Below are 25247 nucleotides of genomic sequence, written 5' to 3'. Positions count from 1 at the left end.
ATGAGATAAAAATTGATTTTTTTTAAGTTTCAAGTCTTATATTATATGTGCTACCAAGTTTATTTTCCATACATTACCATACTTTTACCAGTTTATCTATCCCTATCCTCTGCCTTTTCATTTTGTTCTAAATAAGAGCATTTTTAATTTTTTTGCTCATTTGCTTTATTTATCAAACATGAGTGAAACTATACAGTATATTGATTTGTGTGACATTTTAATTTAGCCTAGTATCCTCAAGGTTCATATGTATTGTAACAAATGGCAGGGTTTAAAACTATTTAATGGTTAAATAGTATTTTATTGTGTATCTATTACCGTATCTACTCTATAATTGGGCATTTTTGATGTTCCCAAATATTATTACTGTAATTCATGCTGCAAAGAACATGGAGGGGCAAGGTGCATGTATCTCTTCAATTCGTGTTTCTATCTATATCATTGAATGAGGACTGCTCAGAAGCAGAAGAACCTTCATATATTTCTATACTTGATATTTTGATGACTCTCTATACAAGTTTCCATAATGCCTGAGCCAATTTGAACTCTGATAGTATGCAAGATTTCCTTTGTCTCCACACATTTGCCACATTTTAATAATTCTTTCAATAACAGCAATTCTCATAGGTATGAGATTATGTATAAATGTGGATTTCCTTTTTATTTTTTTAACAATAAGGAGTTTTGTCCATCTATGAATATCTAGTATCTATTAAGAACATCTGCACATTTAAAAAAAAATTTTTTAAATTTATTTTATTTATTCCCTTTTGTTGCCCTTGATGTTTTTTTATTGTTGTAGTTATTATTGTTGTTGTCGTTGTTGGATAGGACAGAGAGAAATGGAGAGAGGAGGGGAAGACAGAGAGGAGGAGACCTGCTTCACCGCCTGCTTCACCGCCTGTGAAGCGACTCCCCTGCAGGTGGGGAGCTGGGGTTCGAACCGGGATCCTTATGCCGGTCCTTGTGCTTTGCGCCACCTGCACTTAACCCGCTGCGCTACAGCCCGACTCCCCATCTGCACATTTTTTAAAAATTAGGTTTTGTTTTATAATTTCTTTGTATAGTCTGGACATTAATTCTTTGAAAGACTGTAAATAATTTCTCCCTTTCAGTAGTTTGATAATAATTTTGTTGTACAAAAGCTTTTTAGTTAGATGTAATTCTATTTGTCTACTTTTGCTTTTAATTCCATTTCTTTTATATATGTATACACATAGAGATTACTGTAGTCATTGTTGAAGAAGCTATTATCTATGTTTTCTTCCATGAATTTTGTGTCTTATATTCATCTTTAATCCATTTCAACTTAATTTTTGTGTGTGGCATAAGGTAGTAGTTATTTTGTATACTCTCCAGTTTTCAAAGAAGCATTTCTTGATGAGACTTACTTTTGACTGCTTGATGATCTTAGTTCATTTGTCATAAATTAGTGCTCATGATCTTAGTTCATTTGTCATAAATATGTATGTGGGTTCATTTGGGGGCTCTTAATGTATGTTTTTGGTTGGGGAGACAGAATAATGGTTATGTAAGTTGGTTTCATGCCTGAGCTCTGAACTGCCAGGTTCAATCCCCAGTATCACCATAAACCAGAGCTGAGCAGTTCTCTGGCCTTTCTCTGTATCTTTCTTTCATTAAAAATAAATTAAAATATTTTAAAAGAAAGAAAGGTCTGTTTTTATGCTAATATGCTATTATGATTACTTTAGTTTTATAGAACAAAGTTGGGAAAGAAATACCTTTATCTGTTTTGGCTGTCAGAGTCTTTGTAATGACATATAAATTTTATAATATATTTGGATATTGACTGGGATTATATTTAATCTGTATATTGCTTTATGTAAAATGGACATTATAACAATATTCTGGGATATGAACTATACTTCTATTTTTCTAGTATCTTCTTCAATTTATTTCAGTAGTATCTTAATTTTCAGAATATTTTCTTTCATACTTTAAGTGTAATAGATTACTTATAAACATAATTATTTTCTTATACTCCATATGTATGTGTGTGTGTGTGTGTATGTGTGTGTGTGTGTGTGTGTGTGTATGTGTAATTTTTGTATTACTCAGTTCTGGCCTTTGGAGGGGCAGGGAATTGAACCTGAGACTTCGAAGCTTTAGGCATGAGAGTTCTATTTGTATAACCATTATTTTACTTCCCGTACCTTGTAACTATTTTTATTTATTAACTTTGTTGCTTTAAATGTAATGTATATGATTATTATTTCCAGTAGATTTTTAGTGTATTTTTTTAGGTATAAAAATCACAACATCTGCAAATAGTGAAACTTTTACTTCTTTTCTGCATGAATCTCTTTATCTCAATATTGTCTTGGTATTTTATCACTGCCCACAAGCTTCTTCTATAACTAAGGCCAGTATATTCAACAAAATCAAAATAAAAAGGGGGTAAAAATAACAGTTTTGCTTTCAGTATATCATCAAGAAAGATTTTCACAGACCTGACAACGGACAAAAGAGATTCCTGGATATCTGTTCAGTGTTGTCTAGCATGGTTGCTGGGATATCTGATTTTACAAATGTATTAGTCCTTTACTGACTTTTTGTCAACTAGGTTACTTTATGCCATGTGGGAAAAGATTTATAGAAAACTCATAGTAGTGAAAATGAGACTTATCCATAGCTATGAAAATCTATTCTAACTGCTAGAAATAAATGAATTTTATTTTTTATGTGGTACTAGACAGTCTCTTAAATTACTTATGAATTATGAATATATATAAATACATATATTCATATATATAGACATGTCCATATATAATCTGCATTCCTGACTGTATTTGCCAAAAGTATGTATACGTCTCTCTCTCTCTCTATATATATGTATATATTTGAACACCTTACTGAACCCTTAATGATTTAAATAAAGTATTTTACATGTGTAAGTTTATATTTAAAAGCCAATAGTTTCTCTTTCTGAAAAGTACAGTTTAGCTTTATTTAATAACTTAGAGATGATGACAGAGATAACATGTTAACAATTACATTAACTGTCTTTAAAGAAGAAAGTTAGTTTCCTGGAATATTTAACTATAGTATATGTGAAATGTTGAATTTATATGTGTTGCTATGCTTCACATTGGTTTGGTCTCACTCTCCCCCACCGGGATATTTGGTTTGGCCCTTGCTAGTTTTTGCACTACTCCCTTCTCCCCGCCCCCTACCCTACACACTTCCTGAGTTCCTGCTGCAGCCGCCAGAGGAGAAGGATGCAGGACAGATCTGTGTGGTGATTAGTTTAGGAGTCCCTCTCAGCCATGGGAGGAGAAAGACAGAAGAGCACGTTTGCCCGCTTGTGAATAAAGATTAAACTGTGTTCTCAGCTCAGCCGTGTGTCTCTGGTTGTCTCTGTTACCCGTCCGTGAAGCCAGCCCGGTTAAAACAACATATATGCAGGTAAAAATTGTTGGTACCCTCTTTTGTGATAAGAATTAAAGTACTTTATACACTGAGGGTTCTAGAACTCTAATGCAAAAGAAAGGAATAGAACGTGCAACACCTGAAGTATTGCAAGGGCAAGGACTGCTTTGTCTCTGTAAATTAGTTTGATAAACTACATTGTCATATGCTTTACAATAAGAACAAACATCTAGGGATGATACAAAGTTAAATTGCAACTGAAATTAGGAGTCAGTAAGGGAAATGAAAAAAATCAAAGGGAATCTAGTAATATAGCTAAGCACTATACATTTATTAGAAGAAATGGTATCTGAAAATCCCCCAGTTGTGAAAAACTAATAAGTTTTGATCCTAACGTGTATGTAAGTGTATGTATATCCCTGAGTCCAGGGTACTTCAGGGTGAAAAGTGCCATGAAGTATGTAAATAGGTTAAGAGCAGTTTATGATAATGCCAAAAGATGTAGACTAAACTGTAAAACTCAGTGGCAGGACATTAAGATCTGAGATGGCAAGAAATAGTCTATATTCTGAAGAGCTCTCAGATACTGGAAGGGAGTTGAGATTTCTCCTAACATGAAAATGGAGTTTTAGGGTAATATATATATATGTATATATATATATATATTTAAATCAGAGCACTAATAAGCTCTGGCTTATAGTGGTACAGGTTCTATAACCTGGGACTTTGGAGCCTCAGGCATGAGAGTCTCTTTGCACAACCATTATGCTGTCTACTCCCACCCTCTAAATTTGTGATCATAGAAAGTTGTAAGATCACAGGGAATTTGCATATATTTAAGAGACTTGGCATATATTTTCTTTTTGGTAGTTATGTGCGGAGTTTATAAACATTTAATATAATTTAATAAAAATACATACAGATGTGTAGTATAAAAACTAAATTGTTATAGCAATGGCTATATTTTTCATTCTTTTATTTTTTACTTCAAAAATATAATTCAGGCACATATTTATTCGAAAGAATATGAAAATTCTAAAATTTTAATAATATTATAATATTTTTATATTTTCTTTATACGGTGTAATTTTTTTAAATTGACTTTATATGCAGAAACCTAAATAATCTAGCTTAATACATTATAAGCTTTATATTCCATATACTTAATTAACAACCAGGAAAGGATCAGAAGAAGCCATTTAAAATTAAACTTCCCTTAAACTAAATTATAGTGCTATTAATGTGAACAATACAGCATTACAGTGATATTGACCGAAGGGCCAATGTCCATGTCCAATGGAGAATTATAGGGGCCAGACAATGGTGCACCTGATTAAGCACTCACATTACAGTGCGTAAGGACACAGGTTCAAGGCCCTGGTCCCTACCTGTAGGGAAAAAGCTTCATGAGTGGTGAAGCAAGGCTGCAGGTGCTCTCTCTCTCTCTTCCTCTATATCCCCCCCTCAATTTATCTATGTCTCTATCCAATAATAAATAAAATATATAAAATAAATGTTCAGAAATAATAATAAGTGTAGTGTGACTTAGAAAGGAAGTGAAGGCAGGACTAGAAAAAATGGGCAAAATATATACAGCTATAGATATATAGTGATTGATATAAAGTAAACTTATATCTGTGACCTTGGGAGAACTAATACAGTTTCCAGTGGAGGGTAAGGGGGGAACAGAACTCTGGTGATGGGAACAGTGTGGAAATGTATCCCTATTATCTTCTATTTTTAAAAAAATCATTAATAAAAGTAAAGTAAGAAATATAGCATTAATAATATTGACTTTGTTTGAAACTGTACTTTTATTAACCTGTAGTCTTATAAATCACTATTAATCCAATAATTCAATAAGCCAGAGGAAAAATACATTGAATGCTTTGAGTTCTTTAACTGCCTATATTTTAATTTGAGTATATTTTTCTTTAGTTTAAACACTGAATGTATCAAATTTGTAGACTTTGTTTGAAAAGACACAAAGTTTTTCTGGAAATAAGAAGTCTTAGCAAGTTTAATCATGCAAGATGTAAATTTACATATCATTTTGCATGAATCAAAAAAAATTTTTAGACTAAGATTCTCTGTAGCAAAGAACACAGGAAGGGATATGAAAGTATGGGTGTCACTCATAGAGCTGCAATGCTGGCATGCAGGCTACTTGTTAAGTGGAGGAGAAAGAGCTTTGTCAGCAATGCAAGGATACCATCAATAAATGGAAAACACCAAGGGGTATGTATTTGTGCTTTGTAGACAGAAATACATTCCTAATGGATTTCACTAGTAGGAGGAAAAGAGAAAGTGGTACACTGTGTGCTCACTGAAAGATGAAGGAGCTAGCGGAGATGTAAGAAAAGATGTATCTCATGTGGACTAAGAAAGATGGAGCTCCAGGACACATTGGTGGGGTCTTCAGTCTAGGGAAGCCTGGCCGGCGTCCTGATGACGTCTGGAACCTGGTGACTGAAAAGAGAGTTAACATACGAAGCCAAACAAATTGTTGAGCAATCATGGACCCAAAGGTTGGAATAGTGGAGAGGAAGTGTTAGGGGGGTACTCACTGCAAACTCTAGTGTACTTCTGCTTTCAGGTATATATTTTGCAGTAGTTTACAGATATGTGTGAACATATGCTCTCTCTCACAGAAACTGGTGTATATCTAGGTTTTGGGACTTTGTTAGAAAGTGAACCACCTGCCGGCCAGGCTTCCCTAGACTGAAGACCCCACCAATGTGTCCTGGAGCTCCACTTCCCCAGAGACCCACCCTACTAGGGAAAGAGAGAGGCAGACTGGGAGTGTGGACCAACCAGTCAACAACATGTGTATGTCTACATTAAGTTCACTCCTAAAAGTTCAGTTCTATCTTTTGGCATACAATGACTCCCAGAGAATACAATAAATAAAACTGGATAAAATCTATGACTTGAACTTTTTCTATGTATGATTGATCACAGACCATTATATTACTATCTCTTTGTTTCATCAAGATAAGATTCTTGAGTCAGTGATAGCTCATATGGAAGCATGTTCCATATGGGGGAAAAACTTCCATGCTGTGGCTCATCTTCTCTTTCTCGTCTCTCTTTCTGTCACTGAAAATGTCTGCCTCTGAGTAGTGAAGTATCAGCAATGACTTCCCCCTCACCAATAAAAAAAAAAATGCTTAGAACTGGCCACCTGAGAAAAGTTATAAAACTGGAGAACCTAGCCATTACATGCTTAACTTCTCACTAGTAAAGAAAATGAAATACACAAAGTTAAGGAACTTCTAGAAACCATACGAATAGAGCTGTATATACAGAATCCATGGATTTTCCTATAGTTTATCACATAGTCCTGCAGGTGAGAAGTGAAAACATAAATCAAGGACATTATTAAATATACTTATTGCTGGACTGTACTTCAGCTTCTATTTTATTGTCTTTTTCCATGAAGATTGGGCATCATATATTAAGTACCTTTGTATATGTTGCTCAATATTAGGTAAATAGATAAAAGGCTACTATCCCGTATTGTGCTTGTGAATTGACATAAAATAATTGAGATGTTATGCATTCAATATAAAATTATAAAATGCCCAATATATTCATAAACGTAAATGAAAAGTATATGGTATAATAATTATGTTTACACTAATATTTTATTCCATTCACTTTGGTTTAACTAGAATTAAAAAGGAAAAACTTTAATGTTGGACTTAAATGTTATGACAAAATGAAATATTTAGAGACCTCCTAAAATACAACTTTCCTATTTGGTGGCTATTAACCTAAATGATGCTATTTTACTGGGTTTCAAATGTACTGCAAATCCTGCTGTGAAAGCATAAAACTGGACTCATTTAGAAAGAGGCAATGTGGCAATATAAGAAAAGCTGCCATATGTGAAACCTTACTTGGTGCCTGTTGAAATTTTTGTATTTAAGGTCTCCCAGGGACATGTCCATTGTGCTATTGTGTAATTTTATCAGCGTGAATTCTGCTGAATATTTTCCCTTTTTTCAAAACCCATATTTTGGTACAGCTAACTTCAAAACTTAATGTTGAACATCTGGGCTCATGCACCTGGGAGCCATAGAAGATGTATCCTGAAGATTATCTACATTCTCTAATCTTATAGAAAGCTACAAGATGAGAAAAAAAGGTTATGCATTTTTCCTAGTCTGGAATTTTTTAAAGATCCACTGTTTCCTTAGAAAAAAAAATCACACAATAAAAGTGAACTGTCATTTCTAAAACTATAAAGAATATCCCTGAAAATCTAATTGCATACTCATGTTGTTTATAGAGAAGAGGAATTTTAATACATATGTGCAATTTTCCATTAAGATACTTTTGTAAATGTACACAAGCCTGGAGTTACAGTTTCAACATATTTATAAACAAGACTCTTGAATAACCACATTTATCAAAAGAAAGAACAAATATACTAGTAATTTGAATTCATCTACTTTTAACTTACGTATCTACCATAAGAATATTTTAAATATAAAAAGTATGGTTGAATCAGTTCTTTTGACAGAAGACTGAGATTATGACAATTAAAAGAGCATAATGAGTAAGAAAATGTCTCCAGCCTCACCTTTCATTAATTATTCTATCTTTATAGAGTAAAATATGCATATTAAAATTGCCTGCAAGACATGACTCTTAAAATGAAATGTGCAGACCAGTTTTTTGTGGAAGGATAATACAGACCATGTGATACTTTACAGGTTAAAAAATAACAATAAATGTAGTCGGAGAATTCTGCATGTAGATTCTTTTTGTCATAATAAATCATGATAAAAATACTTACGAATGCTTTCTGTGTGCCTGGCATTATTGTAACTGTATATATTAACTTAGTAAAAAATTTAAAATAGTTATTTGTTTATGAGATAGGAAAGAGAACCAAAACATTACTTTGGAACATGCAGTGTCAGGGACTGAACTCAAGGATCTCATGCTTGAGAGTCCAGTGCTTTATCCACTACACAATTTCCCAGTCCATGTTACTAAAATCTCATCAAAACTACTGTAGCTCCCATGAATCTACATTAAATAGCTGTATCCTCTTCTTCTTAATGACTTTACTAGTCAGAAACAACACAGCTCTTACTTTAAAGCAAAAAGGAGACGTTGAATGTGGTGCGTTTTAAATTATTTCATATTTAAATAATTAAGGTGGGGTCAAGTTAAATAAGTATGGTAAAGCAAAGAAGAGAAGGAAGGTTTCAGCTAATTCAAATCCATAGGCATTATACTCTTCTGTAGTGAATAGTCAAATTTGAACAATTTCAACTCCCTTGCTGCTAACAGTCAGTAGCAGAACTTGACTTCATTTCTTTCTCATAGCCATTACACTATGTGCAGAAGAGAACTGGTAATCCTCCAGGGAGGAGGGGAAAAGGTATTACACTCTTTTCTTTGGTAATCAGAGAGGCTGCATGCCAGAGAAGACCCTACAAAGAAAGGTAATGTGTCACTGTGTGCTGAGTAGGCACTTTTGCCTGGAAGGAGCAGTGAATAAGAAGAAAATGTACCCATTGTTTGATGATTCACCTCTACATGTTTTGAGGCACAAAAAGCAAAGGGAATAATTTCTGCTACACAGAAACAAAGCAGACAATTTGGAAATTGCATTTATCTCATTTTAATAGTGCAGTTTGAGGAAGAACTGCCATGTATCTGAATCCAAAAGTAAGGGTTGTGTCACAGACATAAAGTACTACAAATAAATCATTTATTTCACTTGCTAAAAACATGGTGTCATGAATCCATTTGCAACATAGAAAGGTTATTTGAGGCACAGATATGGAGAATGTGTGCTACAAATGCAGTAGAAATAAAAAGATACCAGAATCACTAATGTGACTTAATAATTAAACCCTGTCAGTGCCCCTGCCAAGAGGAGTTCATAATTTGAAAGCTGCAGTTACTATTGACCTGATTTTACAATTGAGATCATGGATGCCTTTTAATTTGGAAACAAAATTGATCACTGTGTTCTATAATCAAGGCCTGTCAAACTAATACTTTGTAACTGCTTTGCAAACATAATTAAGAGCCTCTTGATTTATAATACAGCATAACAGACAAATCATCCTATTCCATTTCCATTTTGAGTTCATCTAGGAGATTGATTTATGTTTGCAAAGGAATTATTCAATACTGAATTTCTAATATATATATTTTTATCTCAATACTTGCTCTGTTTATTCAAATATTGTTTTAACATTTATGAAGTGTCAGTTCCTCTTATGTCCCTAGAAATCAACATAAGTGTTCATTGTTTCTTTAAGTGAAGGGTGTGGGTGGTGGCACACAGTTTAAGTGCACATGCAGGTTCAAGTCCCTGAACTCCACCTGCAGGGCAAAAGCTTCACAAGCAGTAAAGCAGGTTTCTCTCTGTCCTATAAAATTAAAGAAAGCTTTTAAAAATCTAAAAGAGTAAGGCAGTAAGAAAAATTGTTATATTAAAATATCTGTTAATCAGAGGGAGGTACGGAGAGAGAGAGCTGGAGAGAGAGCCAGCCAAAGCATTGCTCTGGCACATTGGATGCCAGACTTAGAACTCATAACGTCACTCTTGAGAGTCCAAGGCTATATCCACTAGGTAATGTGCTGGGCCTGCACTTATCACTTAATAGTACTCAAAATGGCATCCAGATTTTAGTGCACAAATCTTGTAATTGAGAAGGTTTCTACAATGTACATATTTTACAAAAACTGCTTATTTAATTGCTACCTTCTGTAGGACAGCAAAATGACATCTATATAAAAGGTCTATCCATTTCAAAAGCACTTCAGATTTTTAAAAATTGTTATCCACCTAGTCCATAATTTCAACTTCTTATAGGCTTTCTTCAATACTATAATTTGAAAAATTATATCCTAATGATTAATACTATTTGGAAGGACAAAAAGCTGTTTTAAGTATCTTCTTATGCTATGTTGAGGTTTTATTCCTATTTCAAAAGTACGTTTAAGACTAAAGTAATGTTCATCTTACCACTTTAAGATATCAATTGCATGAGGATAACTCTGATGGTTGAATTCTAGGCAGGAATCCAAAGAAACTCTCTATTTTTGGCAGGCTAATTTAACAGCAATCTTACCTTTTTCAGCATCTTTTTCTTCTTGGTCATCTATTAGTGGAATCACTTCTGGTTGTTCCACAATTGTGGCATCTTCTTGGTTTGATGAAAGCTCTAAATAGAATGAGACATAAGATTACTCAGAGAAGTTTTAGCTGGAATTATTAGAAGAAAATAAGTACAGAAGAGAAGAGAAGAGAAGGTGGTAAGGTTGATGATCAGAAAGTTAAAAGTTATTTTTCCCCTCCAAGTTTCACCAGCAACACAAAGCAGAACATAATAATAGTTATCATTGCCTAAACTAATTCTCTCTCTCTCTCTCTCTCTCTCTCACACACACACACACACACACACACACACACACACACACACACACACACGGGGAGAGAGAGAGAGAGAGAGAGAGAGAGAGAAATGCTATGGTTCACAGTTTCAGTTCATTTTTTTAAAACAATATATGTTGGCTTTTATACCTTCTGTTTCCATATCTAAGCTCTGGGACTCTGCCTCCGTCTTTATTTCATTCTTTGCTAAATCTTCTTGTCCTGTTAAAAATAATAATTGAAAAATAAAAGTTATATGTTATGCATGACCCTGGCTTGAAAAAGAAAAATAATTAGAATCCATGCTTTGATAACCCATGAAGAAGTAGAGAACAATTTTGAACCATAATGTGAGGATATTATTTTCACAAACATCAAGTTTATGTCAATTATTTTAATAAAATTCTACATAATTTAGCCATAAACCTTTTCTTTGAACTGAGGGTATAATTAGTTTATCAGTACATTGCCTATCAATAGATGCAACTTAGAAGCTCTGAAATATTAAATAATTGCTGGTAAATATGAGTTAACTAAATTTAAATTACCTTTTAAAATAAAGATACTTGGTGTACTAAGGATTTATATAAAGTTAAAGTACAATTTAACTTTTATCAACATAATATAAAAATTTCAATAATAGGAACACACAAGACTGAATCACCTAACAGCTCAATCTTTCCCATAAGTCAATTACTAAATATAGCAAAGGACTAAAGAGAATTCAGTCAAGTCCTGATTACTTTATGGCTGATTATCTAGTAATGGTTTTATTATTTTTTTCACAGCCATGACTTCTTTTCCTTTCCTCCTCCCCTGTAGAGTTTACAACATTTAAGTGCTCATTAGAAGAGTAAATTGAAATCTGTCCATTTTGCTTTAATTTAACAACAACAAAAAATATGCAGAGGATACTTAAGTGTTCAATTAAAAAAACATCCAGATAGGGTTGATTTTAGGAACAGAGGGATGCAAAAGAGCTGGACTCATTGCCTGGGTACATTCTTGTATTGATAGATTTCACAATTATTCCAGTTGCCCAATCTTTTTCTATAAAAATATTCTATATTCATATGTATAACCAAGTGACCTGAAGTGATTCCTATGGAAGAAATATATGCTCTTTCCCCTATATAAGGCTACTCATACGATCTGGTTTAAAAAAGTGAACATGACAATGAACAGAATGTATACTGTAATTAAGTAAAAGTATCAAGTTTTATCTCATGTTTTCTACAGGTTTATCTTTTTATCAGAAGTATTATTTTGTGAGAATTAAAGGTAGGTAGAGGGGTGTGTGTGTGTGTGTGTGTGGTGGGTGGTGGCACAAAATATTGGTGGAGTGCAGATATTTACATTGACCATGGATGGTTGTGAAATTATACCACTGGAGTCTTATAATTTTGTGAACCTCTATTAAATCTCCAAAGAAGATAGAGGAAAAATTTTATTTCATACAAGAAAGAAGTTAGCATTTTTGTATAGGTGATTTGGGAAACTGAACAGAGAGCCTCAGGCATGACGATCCCACATGCTACTTGCAAAGTTATTACACTGACTACATCCCTACCTTTGACCAACATCCTGTAATGTAAACATGAAGGCAAAACCACAGCAAGTCCCCCCCCCCTTTTTAAAGTAGTGGGATTTTTAGAGTTATCTGTTAATACATCAAAGATAGCTAATAACACTTCTCACTTTTATAACTTTCTCTTTAATACAAGTATTCTTAAACCATCAATTCTATTACTCTTTTTTGTTGTTGTTAGAGTATCCAAAACTGAAAGATTTTCGACACCCATTTCTCTTGAGTTAATTTTTTTTTTTTCTGTTCAGGGTTATCACGAGCTCAGTACCTGCCATATAAATCCCCTGATCTTGGAAGCCGTTTTTTCCATTTTGTTGTTGTTGTTGTATAGGGCAGAGAGAAATTGAGAGAAGAGGGGTAGACAGGGGTAGAGAAAGATCCCTTTTCAAGGCCCTGGGTCCCCACTTGCAGAGGGGTTGTTTCACAAGTGGTGAAGCAGGTTTGCAGGTGCTTATCTTTCTCTCCCCATCTTCCCATTCTCTCTCAATATCTCAAATAAGAAGAGAAGGGGAGGGAGGGAGAGAGAGAGAAAGAGAGAGAGAGAGAGAGAGAGAGAGAGAGAGCTGCAGTAATACTTCATGCACATAAAGCTTCCCTCCTGCAGGTGGGGACCAAGGGCTTGTACCTGCATTCCTGGATGTGGGAATGCATATGCTTGTGTGCCAGCACCTGGCCTCAGACTGATGATTTTTAAAAAAGATGTACACTGGTACCTCTCTATTTGAATTAACAGATCAAGAATATTCCTAGCACCAGTGTTTCCTTCTGTTGTAATTAGTGTATGGCCCCAGTAAGCTAAAAGGTAATTATTTTGCTTGTTTGAAACATATATAGACAGAATATACAACACATACTCTCTTGTATATAACATTTTTACAGATTTTTCTGTGAAATTAAGTCTTAGCTGCTGCATTTGTCAAGTGGTCATTCCTAAGTTTTACTAACTACGTCTTAAATAATAATGTACTGAAGAATGTGTTCCATTTTTCTCTCTCACTAGAACTATGAGAATTCTACTTGTACCCTCTCTTCTTTAGATTATGTCAAAATATTACTAATAACTAAAATTAAATATAGAGAGGAAAACCATGCAAAAACTTTCCTATGAATTATTTCCACCATTTCCCTTTGCAGATACAAACAGTGAAGATACTACAGTGCCAGTTATTTATTCTGCGATGTATTGAGTTCTACCAATGGGCAGGTAAACCAAATGTTGGGAGTAGATCATATAAAAGACACAGTATTTGTCTTTGAGTTTTTCTTTTTTTTAATTGCCACTAGGGTTATAGCTGGGACTTGGTGCATGCATGACAAATCTTTTGCTCCCCCTGGGAATTTTCCCCTTATTTTTTCTTTTATTTGATTAGACAGAAAGAAACTGAAAGAAGGGAGGAGATTATAGACAGGGAGAGAAGGGAGTAGGAGAGAGACACCTGTAGACCTGCTTCATCACTTTTCTTCTGCAGGTGGTGCCCAAGGACTTGAATCTGGGTGCTTGCACATGGTAACATGCATACTTAAACAAGTGTGCCAGTGTCTAGACACTGTTTTTTGAATTTCTAGTTGAAGTGTATGTGTGTGTGTGCATATGTGTGTGTGTGTGTGTGTATTGTGACTATCTTACCAGTTATTCTGTGTTTATTTTACTTGAGCTGTAGATAACATGAAAAATTTAACTGTTGATGAATTTTACTAGATATTTATAATTTTTTTCCAAATCACCCAACCTATTCAACATCTTCTAAATAAATTCTTTCTTGGTTTATGTCCACTTAGCATGTGTTCAAGGACTGAAATGCAACCATTCACATCCTCTTCTAACTGGTAACATTTTCTTCACTTTTTAAAGATAAACTTTTGTAACACACTCTTAATTCACTAGGCAGAACCATCAATTTCGCACTTGTTATTTTTACTGTGTTGCTTTGCTTATCAGTTTTATTATCCTCCTTCTTACAGAGTAATGTATCTGTGCTGATATCTCCTACCAAGTTACAAAGATGATGAAAAGAGAGACATTTTTATTCATATTTTACTTTCTAGTACCTACCAGTGAGTTGTCAACAAATTTATATTTATTGACTCCTATTATAGCAATTGTCAATGTCTGCAAATAGTAATTAGGGATTGTAATTTACTTTTTATTATTGCATCTTTTAACAAAAGAAGTGCCTTAGGCTACAAAACACTTTATATAGAATATTTATTGCAAATAACTCTGGAATAAAAAATGGATGTTCAATGTAAACTGCTAAATCTTTGGGCTTCGATTTCATTGTCTATCTGTTTAAAAGTTCCAAATCCAGGTAATATCTAAGATTCTCTATAACTTTGACATTACGTGAAAATACCTCCTGGTAAAATTTCACGTCACAACTGATATTTATTCATTGAGAGGATATACTGAATGGTACAGATAAGCAGCCCTCCCCACCCCTACTCCCCAATGTCTTTGGAGAAAAATATTAATAGACTTCATGGGAGGAGTTCTGAAATTTGGGTTGAGGAATATTTAAATCAAGACTTATATATAGAAAAGAAACATTCTCTTTGTAAGGGAGTCCTTCCCACTACACTGAAATATATTTAATAATCTTGTAATTGGGGCTGGGCAGTGATGTCCTTAATAGAGTATACATGTTGCCTCACATAAGGACCTGGGATCAAGTCCCAGGCCCCTACCTGAGGGAGGGAAAGCTTCATGAGCTACATGGAGCAGTACTGCAGTTTTCTTTCCTCTCTCTTTTTCTATTTCCCCCCTCAACTTTTGTCCTATCAAATAAAATAAAGGAAAAAAATTACCAGGGGGAGTATTGGATTCATTGTGTAGGCACCATGTCCCAGAGATACCCCTGGTAGTCAAAAATAAATAAATAAATAAATAAATCCCATATCACATTATTTGTAATCCAAGGAAAAAGCAGAATTTAATTCTACTTCCCTTGTTTAAACCTTGCCATTATTATTATTAATTATTATTATTATTATTATTATTATTATTATTTTACCAGAGGGAACTTTCTTTCTTTCTTTACTGCTCAGCTCTGATGTATAGTGGTGGCGAGTAGGGGATGTGGGCAGGGACTTTGGTGACTCAGGTACGAAAATTATTATTATATTTTTGGTAATCTTTCTAAGTGTCCCTTTTTCATTCTTAAATTCCTCTTTACTAGTAAAATGTTTAAGAACATGTATAGTTCATATGGTGAGTTACTTAGAATTTCTGTGTACAGAAATTTCCATGAGTGCAGGAGTGATCCATTTAATCAATAAACTTCTCTTCACCTTTTATCACTCTGTCTCATGCTTACCTGTCTAGCCCCTGAAGAACTGAAAGGGGTCCCAAATGGTTTTGTTCTGTCTCCTCAAAGGTGACCTTATTATTAATTGAATGAACCATGGTCTCCATCACTGTGTATATATGGAATTTACCTTTCTATTACTCCTAAGTCACTGTTAGGGCCTTTAGACATATTAATGTGAACTGAATAGTGAGTAGTTCATATTGTACAATGCATAGTGAAGGAAAAAGAGAATTTGTAGAGTGCTGGGGACATAGTGTGATTGTTAAGCAAAAAGACTTTGGTGCCTGAGATTCCCAGGCTCTGTCTCCAGTACCACCATAAGCAAGAGCTGGGCAGTACTCTGCTAAAAATAAATAAATAAATAAATAAATGATAATAATGACAATAAAGTTTATTTTTCAAAAGTATTTAGAGGGCTACAGTTATGCAAAAAGATTTCATACCTGAGGCACCAAAGGTCCCAGGTTTAATCCTCAGCTCCACTGGAAACCAGAGTTGCACAGTGCTCTGGTCTCCCTCTGTATATCTTTCTCACTGTATCTCTCTCATCAATCAACCAACCAACCAATCAATCAATGTTTTTTTTTTTTTAAGTATAAGCAGTTATTCCACATTTCTGTCTTTTCCCAGTTCCTGTATCTGCTACATCAATTTTCAGAGGAATTCAATCAGATATAAGAAGATCATAATTCAAGAGGGTCTGGGCACTGCTGATAAACAGGGTTGTCTGTTGAGGGATACTGGGATTTTTCTCTGTGATTAATAAAACTTAGCACTTCACTTGGAGGTTAGGAGGCTACCACAAAATGCTTCTGGAATATGTCTCGCCTGACCCCACTCTTGATCTGCTTCCACTGTGTGCTTTGTGCATTTTGGCAATCTTGAAAGAAAAATACATATATTTTTTCTACCTAGATTTTCTGGAATAATATTAAGTAAAATGATGGAGAATGAAATTCACTGCTTTTGAAATCCAAGAATAATCATATTTATTCATTGCTGAGCCAAGACAGGATTTGGCAAATTATACAAAGAAGATGTATTTGTGAGATCCTTACCATGCACCTAGACCTGCAGTATGTGAATGATAGTCCATGAGTGCCCAGCCCATCTGCCTTTCTCTTCAGTGCACACAGGCATTCTATATTCCTTCTTACTTTCTGAACTCATGGGGGCAAGCTGTATGCTTGCCTCTCCACAGTCAGTCCCCTTGAATTCTACCCTGTGTTTTGTTCTAAACCCTCCTGTCAAAGGAAACAAAAAACCATTAAAGAGCCCAAAATTTATATATATTTTATACAGAGAACTCAATCATCCATAGTAATTTTAGGGGAATATCAGAATAGATAATTCAAAAATCCATTTGATTTTCTTTAGAAATACATCATGGGATTGTTTCTAAAAAGCCCTGATAGTTAAGTTTGGTTCAACTGATGTCTTAATTATTTTCCATAAAATTGGTCTGAGAAAGTCAGTCTTGAATTAAACATTTCTAGAGGACAAACCCAAATAAACTTTGGAAAAAAAAAAAACCTTTTCCTTTCTTTCTTCCTCCCTCCCTTCCTTCCTTCCTTCCTTCCTTCCTTCCTTCCTTCCTTCCTTCCTTCCTTCCTTCCTTCCTTCCTTCCTTCCTTCCACCTTCTCTCCCTGTCTCCCTTCCTTCTTCCATTCTTCTTTCTCCTCCCTCCTTCCCTCCATTCCTTTTGAAATCTCTGTATAATTTTTTACAGAGGTTTAACCAGTTTACATTCCTACCAACAATGTATATGGGTTACCTTTCCTCCCCATCCTGACCAGCATTTGTTGTTTCTGTATTTTTGATAAAGGCCATTCTCACAGTATGGTGGTATGTCAAGGGTGCCTTGACTTGGATATTCCTAGTAATAAGTGTTGATGAGCATTTTTTATATGTGCCTGTTTAAAACTGCACAATTGCTTGACAAATTGTTCATCTTTTTTTTTTTTTTTGTCCTTTTTAGATGGATTCATTTTCTTTCTTCTGGTTATTGCCCTATGTAAATTTTTTGTATAACATGGATGTTAATCCTTTTTCAGAACATGTCTCTTGTAAATATGTTCTTCCATTTTGTTGGATATCTTTTTGTTTTGATTTAGTTTCTTTTGCTATACTAACTTTTTTTTTTGTTTGCTATAGTCTCACGTGTTTATTCTTGCTTCCCACCCCCCACTTTTGCTGTTGAAACTGAAATTCTAAATATAAACTCAAATTTAACATCATGGAGTGTTTTGCTTATTTTTTCCTCCATGTATATTACATTTCAGATATAACATCCAAGTCTTGGATCCATTTTTAATTAATTTTAGGCCAAGATATGAGATTTTTTTCCTAATACCACTTATTAAGAGACTTTCCTTTCTTCACTTTACACTGTACCTTTTTTGCCATATATTAGTTGTCCATGTATGTGAAGTTTTATTTTTGCAATAGTAATTTTACTCCATTAATTTCTATGTCTATTTTTGCTCCAATATCACACAATTTCAGTTACTATATCTGTTTCATGCAATATAAATCCTGGGACATAAATATTTCATTCTTAATTTTTGTTTAGGGATGCTTTTGGAAATTAGGGAACTTGATGGTTCTAAACAAATTTTAATGGTATTTTCTTAAGAACTCTATGAGTTTTGATAGGCATTACATTAAATCTATATAATGCTTTTGGTTATTTTTGCCAATGTTAATTATAGCAGTCCATGAGCATGAAATTTCTTTTCTTTTTATTTATTTATTTATTTATTTTTATTGGGAGGATAATGGTTTAAGTACAGTTATTGGCACATGGGTATAATTTCCCATCTTGCCAAGATAGTTGTCTGCAAGAACACTCTCACCTCCTATTTAGGTCCTTTCTAAACATCATGTACTAAAACTTGAAAGTCTGCAGAGTCCTTTGTGTTGGTGTAGTACACCAAACCAAACAGTTTTACTTTCTGTTTCCCTTTTCTGTTATTGTGTCATAAGTTCTACCCATGAGTGAGACCACCCATATTCATCCTTCTCTTTCTGGCTTATCTCACTTAACATGATCCCTTCAAGTCCAATCCAAGATGAGGTGAAGAACATGACTTTATCATTCTTAACAGATGAGCAGTATTCCACTGTGTACATATAACATAACTTTATTAGCCACTAATCTGTTGTTGGACACCTAGGTTGCTTCTAAGTTTGGGCTATTACAAATTGTAACACTATAAACATAGGTATACACAGATCTCTTTGTGTGAATGTGCTTATTACCTTAGGATATATCCCCAGGGGAAAAGTTTCTCAGTTATAGAATAGGTTCCTTTTTAAGTTTTTTGAAAGTTCTCCAGAATTCTCTCCACAGGGATATGATAAGTTTATATTCCTACCAGAAGTGAAACAAGTGTTCAATTATCCCCACTACCTCTCCAATATTTACTGTTACTGTTGTTTCTGATGTATAACTTTCTCATATGAGTGAAGTGATATCTTTTTGTTGATTTTATTTGCATTTCTTTGATAATCAGTGACTTTGAACATTTTTTTCTATGTCCGTTGGCTCTGTGGCTCATTTTTGGTAAATATTCTGCCCATAGCCAAACCCCCAAATTTGGAAGGGTTTGTTTGTCTTTTTGTTGCTGAGTTTAGTGAGTTCTCTTTATATTTTGTTTATTAACCTTTTATATGATTTATAAAAAAATATCTCCCATTCTATAAGGAATCTCTCTAATTTTGCTGATGGTTTCTTTTGCTGTGCAAAAGCTTTTAAATTTGACAAAGTCCCATTGGTTTATTTTTGGTTTTGTTTTCCTTGTGAATAGACTTTGAGGTGCTACAGACATCTTTAAAACTTAAATGGAAAAGAGTTCTGACAATGCTTTCCTCTAAATATTTGATGGTTTCTGGTTTAACATTAAACCATTGATCCATGTGGAGTTTACTTTTGTGTGTGGTAAGATAGAAAAGTTTAATTTCATTTGCATGTTACATGGTCCACAGGCACATGAAGAAATGTTATATATATATATATATATATTATTGGATAGAAAAGAGTGAAATTGAGAGGGAATAGGGAGAGGAGGAAGGGAGAGAGAGAGAGAGAGCAAGAGATAGATAGATAGATAGATAGATAGATAGATAGATAGACAGACAGATACAGCCCTGCTTCACCACTCATGAAGAAGCTTTTCCTTTTGTAGATCTGTACAAACTCCGCACAGATGTTTCATACCAGTTGCTTGTCTGATGTGGATGTGCAAATATAAATATCTTCTGCCTTTGTATGTGACTTTCATTTCCTTGGCAGCCTGCAGTATTTTTTTCCTTGTCCCTGGTTTTGTACAGTTTTACAATTCTGTGTCTTGATGTGTGTTGTTTCAGATTCAAGAAATTAAGTGTGCATTCACTTTGTATTTCTATATTTTGAATATTGCTCAGATATAGATTTTCTGCTACAATTTCTTTGAATGTGTTCTACATTCCTCTCTCCCTCTCTTCTTCCTCAGTATTCCTAATAACTCTGATGTTTATCTTTCTAGTGGAGTGTTATGCCATGGAGAAGTGCTTTATTTTTCCTAAATCTTCCCTCTCTGAGAGTTTTAAATTTACAGAGTGTGGTGGTTGTGTCTTCTGGTGTTGATATTCTCTTTTCCACTTCTGAGGTCTTTTACCTCAATATGAATGGCATTCAAAGTGTTCTTCAGGTCTTTTGATTCTTTTGGAGTTTTTTTGTTTTGTTTTGTTTGTTTTTTGTAAAATGATCATTGAGTTCTTGAATCTTTTTTTTTTTTTTTAGTTCTTGAATATTAAATTTAGTTTCTTGAATTGATTTCATAATGAGTTTTCTGAACTCTATCTGTAACATTTTTTTCTAGATCTATGTCTGGTCAATTTTTTTTTCTGTCTATATTTCTCAGCTTCTGCATTTATTGTTGCTGTCATTATTGGGCTAGCAGGAGGCACTATGTCTAAGGTGTTATATTTCCCTGTTCATTTATCTCAGTCAGGGAACATTTTATCCTGTGTCACCACATATGTTTTTGCCTTTGATGTCAGTATAGTGTCTCCCTGCTGTTCTAACTTCTAGGTGGGTTATAGCCTTGGAGAATTCCATTCCCCATAGTTTTCAAAGAAAAGGCAAGATTCATGGCATCCAAAATTTCCCATTTTCTTTCCTTTGACCATATCATGTTTTCTAAGTACCAAACTGGCACCCACTGCCACTGAGCACAGTGTCTTAATTTTTGTGACTTTTCTCCTCACTTCTGATTAGGCTGTCTATATCCATTTATGGTTAAATGAGATATTTAAGAAGTCACAGTTGTTGGGGATTGGAGATTTTATCCTGATTCACCAGGCTGGTTTAGGGTCTTTGATGTCAATATAGGGTCTCTCAGGTGTTCCAGCCCCTGTGGAGATAACAGCATTGGAAAGTTAAGAAGTCACAGTTGTAAATTGGTGAGCTATTAGGTGATTTTGTTTTTAATAGTTGTTGTTTATTTAACCTGGACCCAGAAATGGTGCAACTCATTTCCCAATTTGCTACTAATTTCCCAATTTGGAACCAGCCATTCCTGAATATGGCTTTTAGTTATGGGAATCTCTCCCTCACTTCTTTTCTGTCCATAAGCTACATGTGTCTGTACTGACCTGTGACTTAGAGAGTTTCTGAAGAAGCTCTGGTCATATTTGGTTGATCATATTTTCAGGTGATTTCTGCTTCTTTTTATAGATAATGGGATTTGTGTATATTGAATGATACTTTTCATTATTAGGATGAATCTGACTTGGCCATGATGTATGACCCCCTTTAATGTACTGTTGAATTTTGTTATGGATCTTTAAAATAATGTTTATTAGTGATATTGTTTGTAGTTTTGTGATGTTCCTGTTTTGATAAAAATTATTTTTAAAAAAATCCCAGTTTCTTCACTATTTAGAAAGAATTTTATAAATTCATGTTTATCAAGTCATCGATCAAAGTATTATATAACTCAGTAGTAAAGCCATATGATCCTTGGCCTTTGTTTTGGGGGAGATTATTGATTATTGTTTCAAATTTCTGGCTTGTTGTTAAGATCTTTAGGCATTATAGTAGTGGTGCTTTTCCCTTGTCAGTCTTAGGAGTTTGTATGGTTTTAAAACTTTGCTCATTTTTGCTATGTTCTCCATTTAGTGGCAAATAGTTTTTTGTTGTATTGTGTTATTATCTATTAATTATGAGCTTTTTCCACTGTCATTACAATTTACTCAGGAATCTTATTTTTAAAAATATGTATCATATTTAATTTTGTGGACAGATTTTTGGATTTTTTTTTCTTTTATCACTGTCACATTAGTGTTGCTGGGATCATTTTGTTAATAAATATCTTCATTCTCTAGCTAGGTGTTACTTTTAGATAAATTCCAGAAGCATAATGGTTGAATTTAAGTATTAGTTTTTATTAGCTTCTGTCAAAATTGTTGACAAGGAAATTATGCCTGTTAGTCTTTCACCAGCATTGAGTGAGCGTGTATGAATGCCCTATTTATAACAATTATGTGTATTCTCAATTGTACTTATTTGATATTTAAAAGAATAAAACTCTGAAATCATGCTTTATTTACACTTAGTAAAGCAATTTAGAGATATGTAAACTCTTATTTATGACTTCATTTATTTTAAGAATTATAATTAAATTATTTGCCCATTTTCCTCTTAAGTGTTTTTCATATTGTTGTACGAAGTTTATAATAATAAAACATATTATTTGTTTACTTTGAGAATATATATATATTTTAATTTTGTATTAGTGATTTAATATTGACTTACAAAATTATAAGATAACAGTGATATAATTCCATACCTTTTCCACCACCAGAGTCCTGTGTCCATATTCCCTCCATTGGAAACTGAATCCCAAGATCAGATATGGCTTGACTAATAGATATTTGCCCATTTTTTTTCTATAATTCTGCTTTCTCTTCCTTTTTAGGTCACACCTACTGTTTCTGAGTATTCTTACATTTTACCCCCCTCTTATCTCTCTGGGTCCTGACAGAATGGAGTTCACAGCTCTCTAGTCAGCTTCCCTTAACATTTATCCCTCTAGGAGTATGGACCAAAAGAGAATATACATACTTTTATTGCCTCTCTCTGGGGCTCAGTACCGGTGGTACAAACCCATCTCTCCTGGTGATCGTTTTGTTCTCCCCCCCCCATGTTTATATTTTATTTGATAAGACAGAGAGGAATTGATAGGGGAACAGGAGGCAGTCAGGGAGAAGAAACATCCCCCTGGCAGATGAGAGTCCAGCACTTAAACCCAAATCCTTGAGCACAGTAATGATGGTAATAGATTTGCTCAGCTGGGTGAACTACCATCCCACCTCTGAGAATATTTTCTCAGTCACATTTCTAAGTTATTTAAGAACCAGAATTTTATTATAAAGTATTTATAACTTATCAAACATGTTGATAGTTTATCATTTAAAAATTTACGAATTCAGTCATAGTTACAAGAGCAATCATTTCAAACTTAAAAATACTATTGGTTTGTTTGGGATCTTATCTTTTAAGTTGAGAAGAAGATTGAGATCCAGTTTATTTTTCCAAATGGACAACTAGTTGTTCAAATGCCATTTGACTGAGTCATCTGTCTTAATAATAAATATGTACTGAAATCCCAGATCTACTCACCTCTATTTCTAAACCCTTTATTCTCTTTTAATGATTAGTCAGTCTATTCCTACAGGAGGATTATACTTTTAATCACAGTTTTCAAGGGTATCATGTTATTTTTAGCCCATTGAAACTGTCATTGACTGATAATAATGTGAATTCCTCTTGAAATTTCAGTGATGTTTTATTTGTATTGTATCTTCTCATTATATCTGACATAAGAAATCATCACTGCTTTATCTTACTAGGGTTTTAATTATTTTAGATATAAAAGAGCTGATTCTTTTTTTTTTTTTTTGCTTTTGCCACCTAGATTGGTGTTTTAGGGACTAGGCAGTGGTGCACCTGGTTAAGCACTCACATTACAGTGCACAGGGACCTGGGCTCAAGCCCCTGGTCACTACCTGCAGGGGGAAAGCTTCACATGTGGTAAAGCCATGCTGCAGGTGTCTTTCTGTCCCTTTTCTCCTCTATCTCCCCCCTCTCCATTTTTCTCTGTCTCTATTCAATAATAAATAAATACATACATACATAAATGTATTTGTGCTTTATATTTGTTAAACTGTTACATACGGTTTTTTTGTTGTTGTTGTTATAGTTTGCATTACTGATAGCACTGTCACATTTGGTGTGAATTTTTGAAGTGGAAAAATTAATGTATCTTCCCTTAGTTTTACTGTGGTATAATTAATTCTAATTATAATTATTACAACAGTTTTAAGAGATACTCTTCAGTCTATTTTGTGTTGTCAGAAATCTATAGGTCTACAACAGAGTATGAACTTTTAATTTTTTATAACCTTTAACTGAAGTCACTGTATGAAACACACTCTGTACACTAACGTAATTTTTGATAGACTCTGTCACTGATACTTTCTTTTTTCCTCTCTCACTGTAATTATTTCTTACTTTTCCCCTTGTCTTCTATAGAATGCAATCTACATACAGTAAAGTACACAAAATATATAAAGCTCTATTAAATAATCAAAAAGCAATGAGAATTCCTAACTTTAATGCATTTTTGGTAATTCTGACACTATTTCAGGCTTTTAAAAGTATTTATATTATATCTGTAGTGATATGAAATCAGTGATCTTTGCCATTACTATTACAATTACACTGGGTGACATAAACTGCAGTCATGCAAGCTTAATTGATGAATGTTGTTTGTGTGGTGAATGCTCTAAAAGCAGCCATATCCTCATCTAGCTCCTTCTCTTTAGGTTTCCCCATTCCTCAAGGGAGAACAACATTGAAGTAAGACCAATTAATAGTCCTAAAGCACTCTTGAGCCCTTAAATGAAAGGCAGTCACAAGTTTCTCGGCAAAGATCAAAAGTTAAAGACAATTACATTTTGTGAAGAAGCGTACTGAAAGTCTCGACAGGTATAGCTAGGCCCTTTTGTCAAATAGTGAAAGCAAAAGAAAAGTTCTTGAGGGGAATTAAATTACAGCTCCAGTGAACACACAAATGATAAGACAAACATCTTATTGATGACATGGAGCATGTCTTAGTGGTCTGGAGAGATGACTATACAAGCCACAACATTCTCATAAGTCAAACCCTACTTCAGAGCTTGTTCTTATAGTTCTTCAATTCTATTAATAAAAGACTGAGAAAGTTGAAAAAAAAAAAAAAACCCTGCAAAATAAATGATTGAAGCTAGCCTAGCTTTGTTTGTGAAACTTAAGAAAAGAAGAGATTCCTTTACAAAAATGCAAGGTAAAGCAACAGGACTATTGTAGAAGCTGCAGCAAGTTATGTAGGAGATGAAAGTGATCATATGACAGATTTTTATTGTAGATTAGAGAGAATGTCATCTAAGACTTTTATGGTTACAGAGAAGTCAGTGCCTGCGTACAAAGCTTCAAAGGGTAAGCTGACTCTCCTGTTAGGGGTTCAT

General features: G+C 34.0%; 1 protein-coding gene across 1 annotated transcript in view; it reads right to left on the bottom strand.

Annotated features, from left to right (window-relative positions):
- Nucleotides 1-25247, bottom strand: part of LOC103116156 (mono-ADP ribosylhydrolase 2) — a 268300-nt gene that overhangs the window by 62674 nt on the left and 180379 nt on the right. The window contains exons 11-12 of the mRNA XM_060201679.1: nucleotides 10949-11020; nucleotides 10497-10589 (exon numbers count right to left, since the gene is read on the bottom strand). Of these exons, the coding sequence (XP_060057662.1) occupies nucleotides 10497-10589; nucleotides 10949-11020 (165 nt within the window). The remainder of the gene's footprint in view (nucleotides 1-10496; nucleotides 10590-10948; nucleotides 11021-25247) is intronic.

Source organism: Erinaceus europaeus, chromosome 1 (genome assembly GCF_950295315.1).
Source record: "Erinaceus europaeus chromosome 1, mEriEur2.1, whole genome shotgun sequence".
In the NCBI taxonomy this organism is placed as follows: Eukaryota; Metazoa; Chordata; class Mammalia; order Eulipotyphla; family Erinaceidae; genus Erinaceus; species Erinaceus europaeus.
Note: the sequence above shows the minus strand (reverse complement) of the source record. Positions and strands in the feature narration are given on the sequence as shown.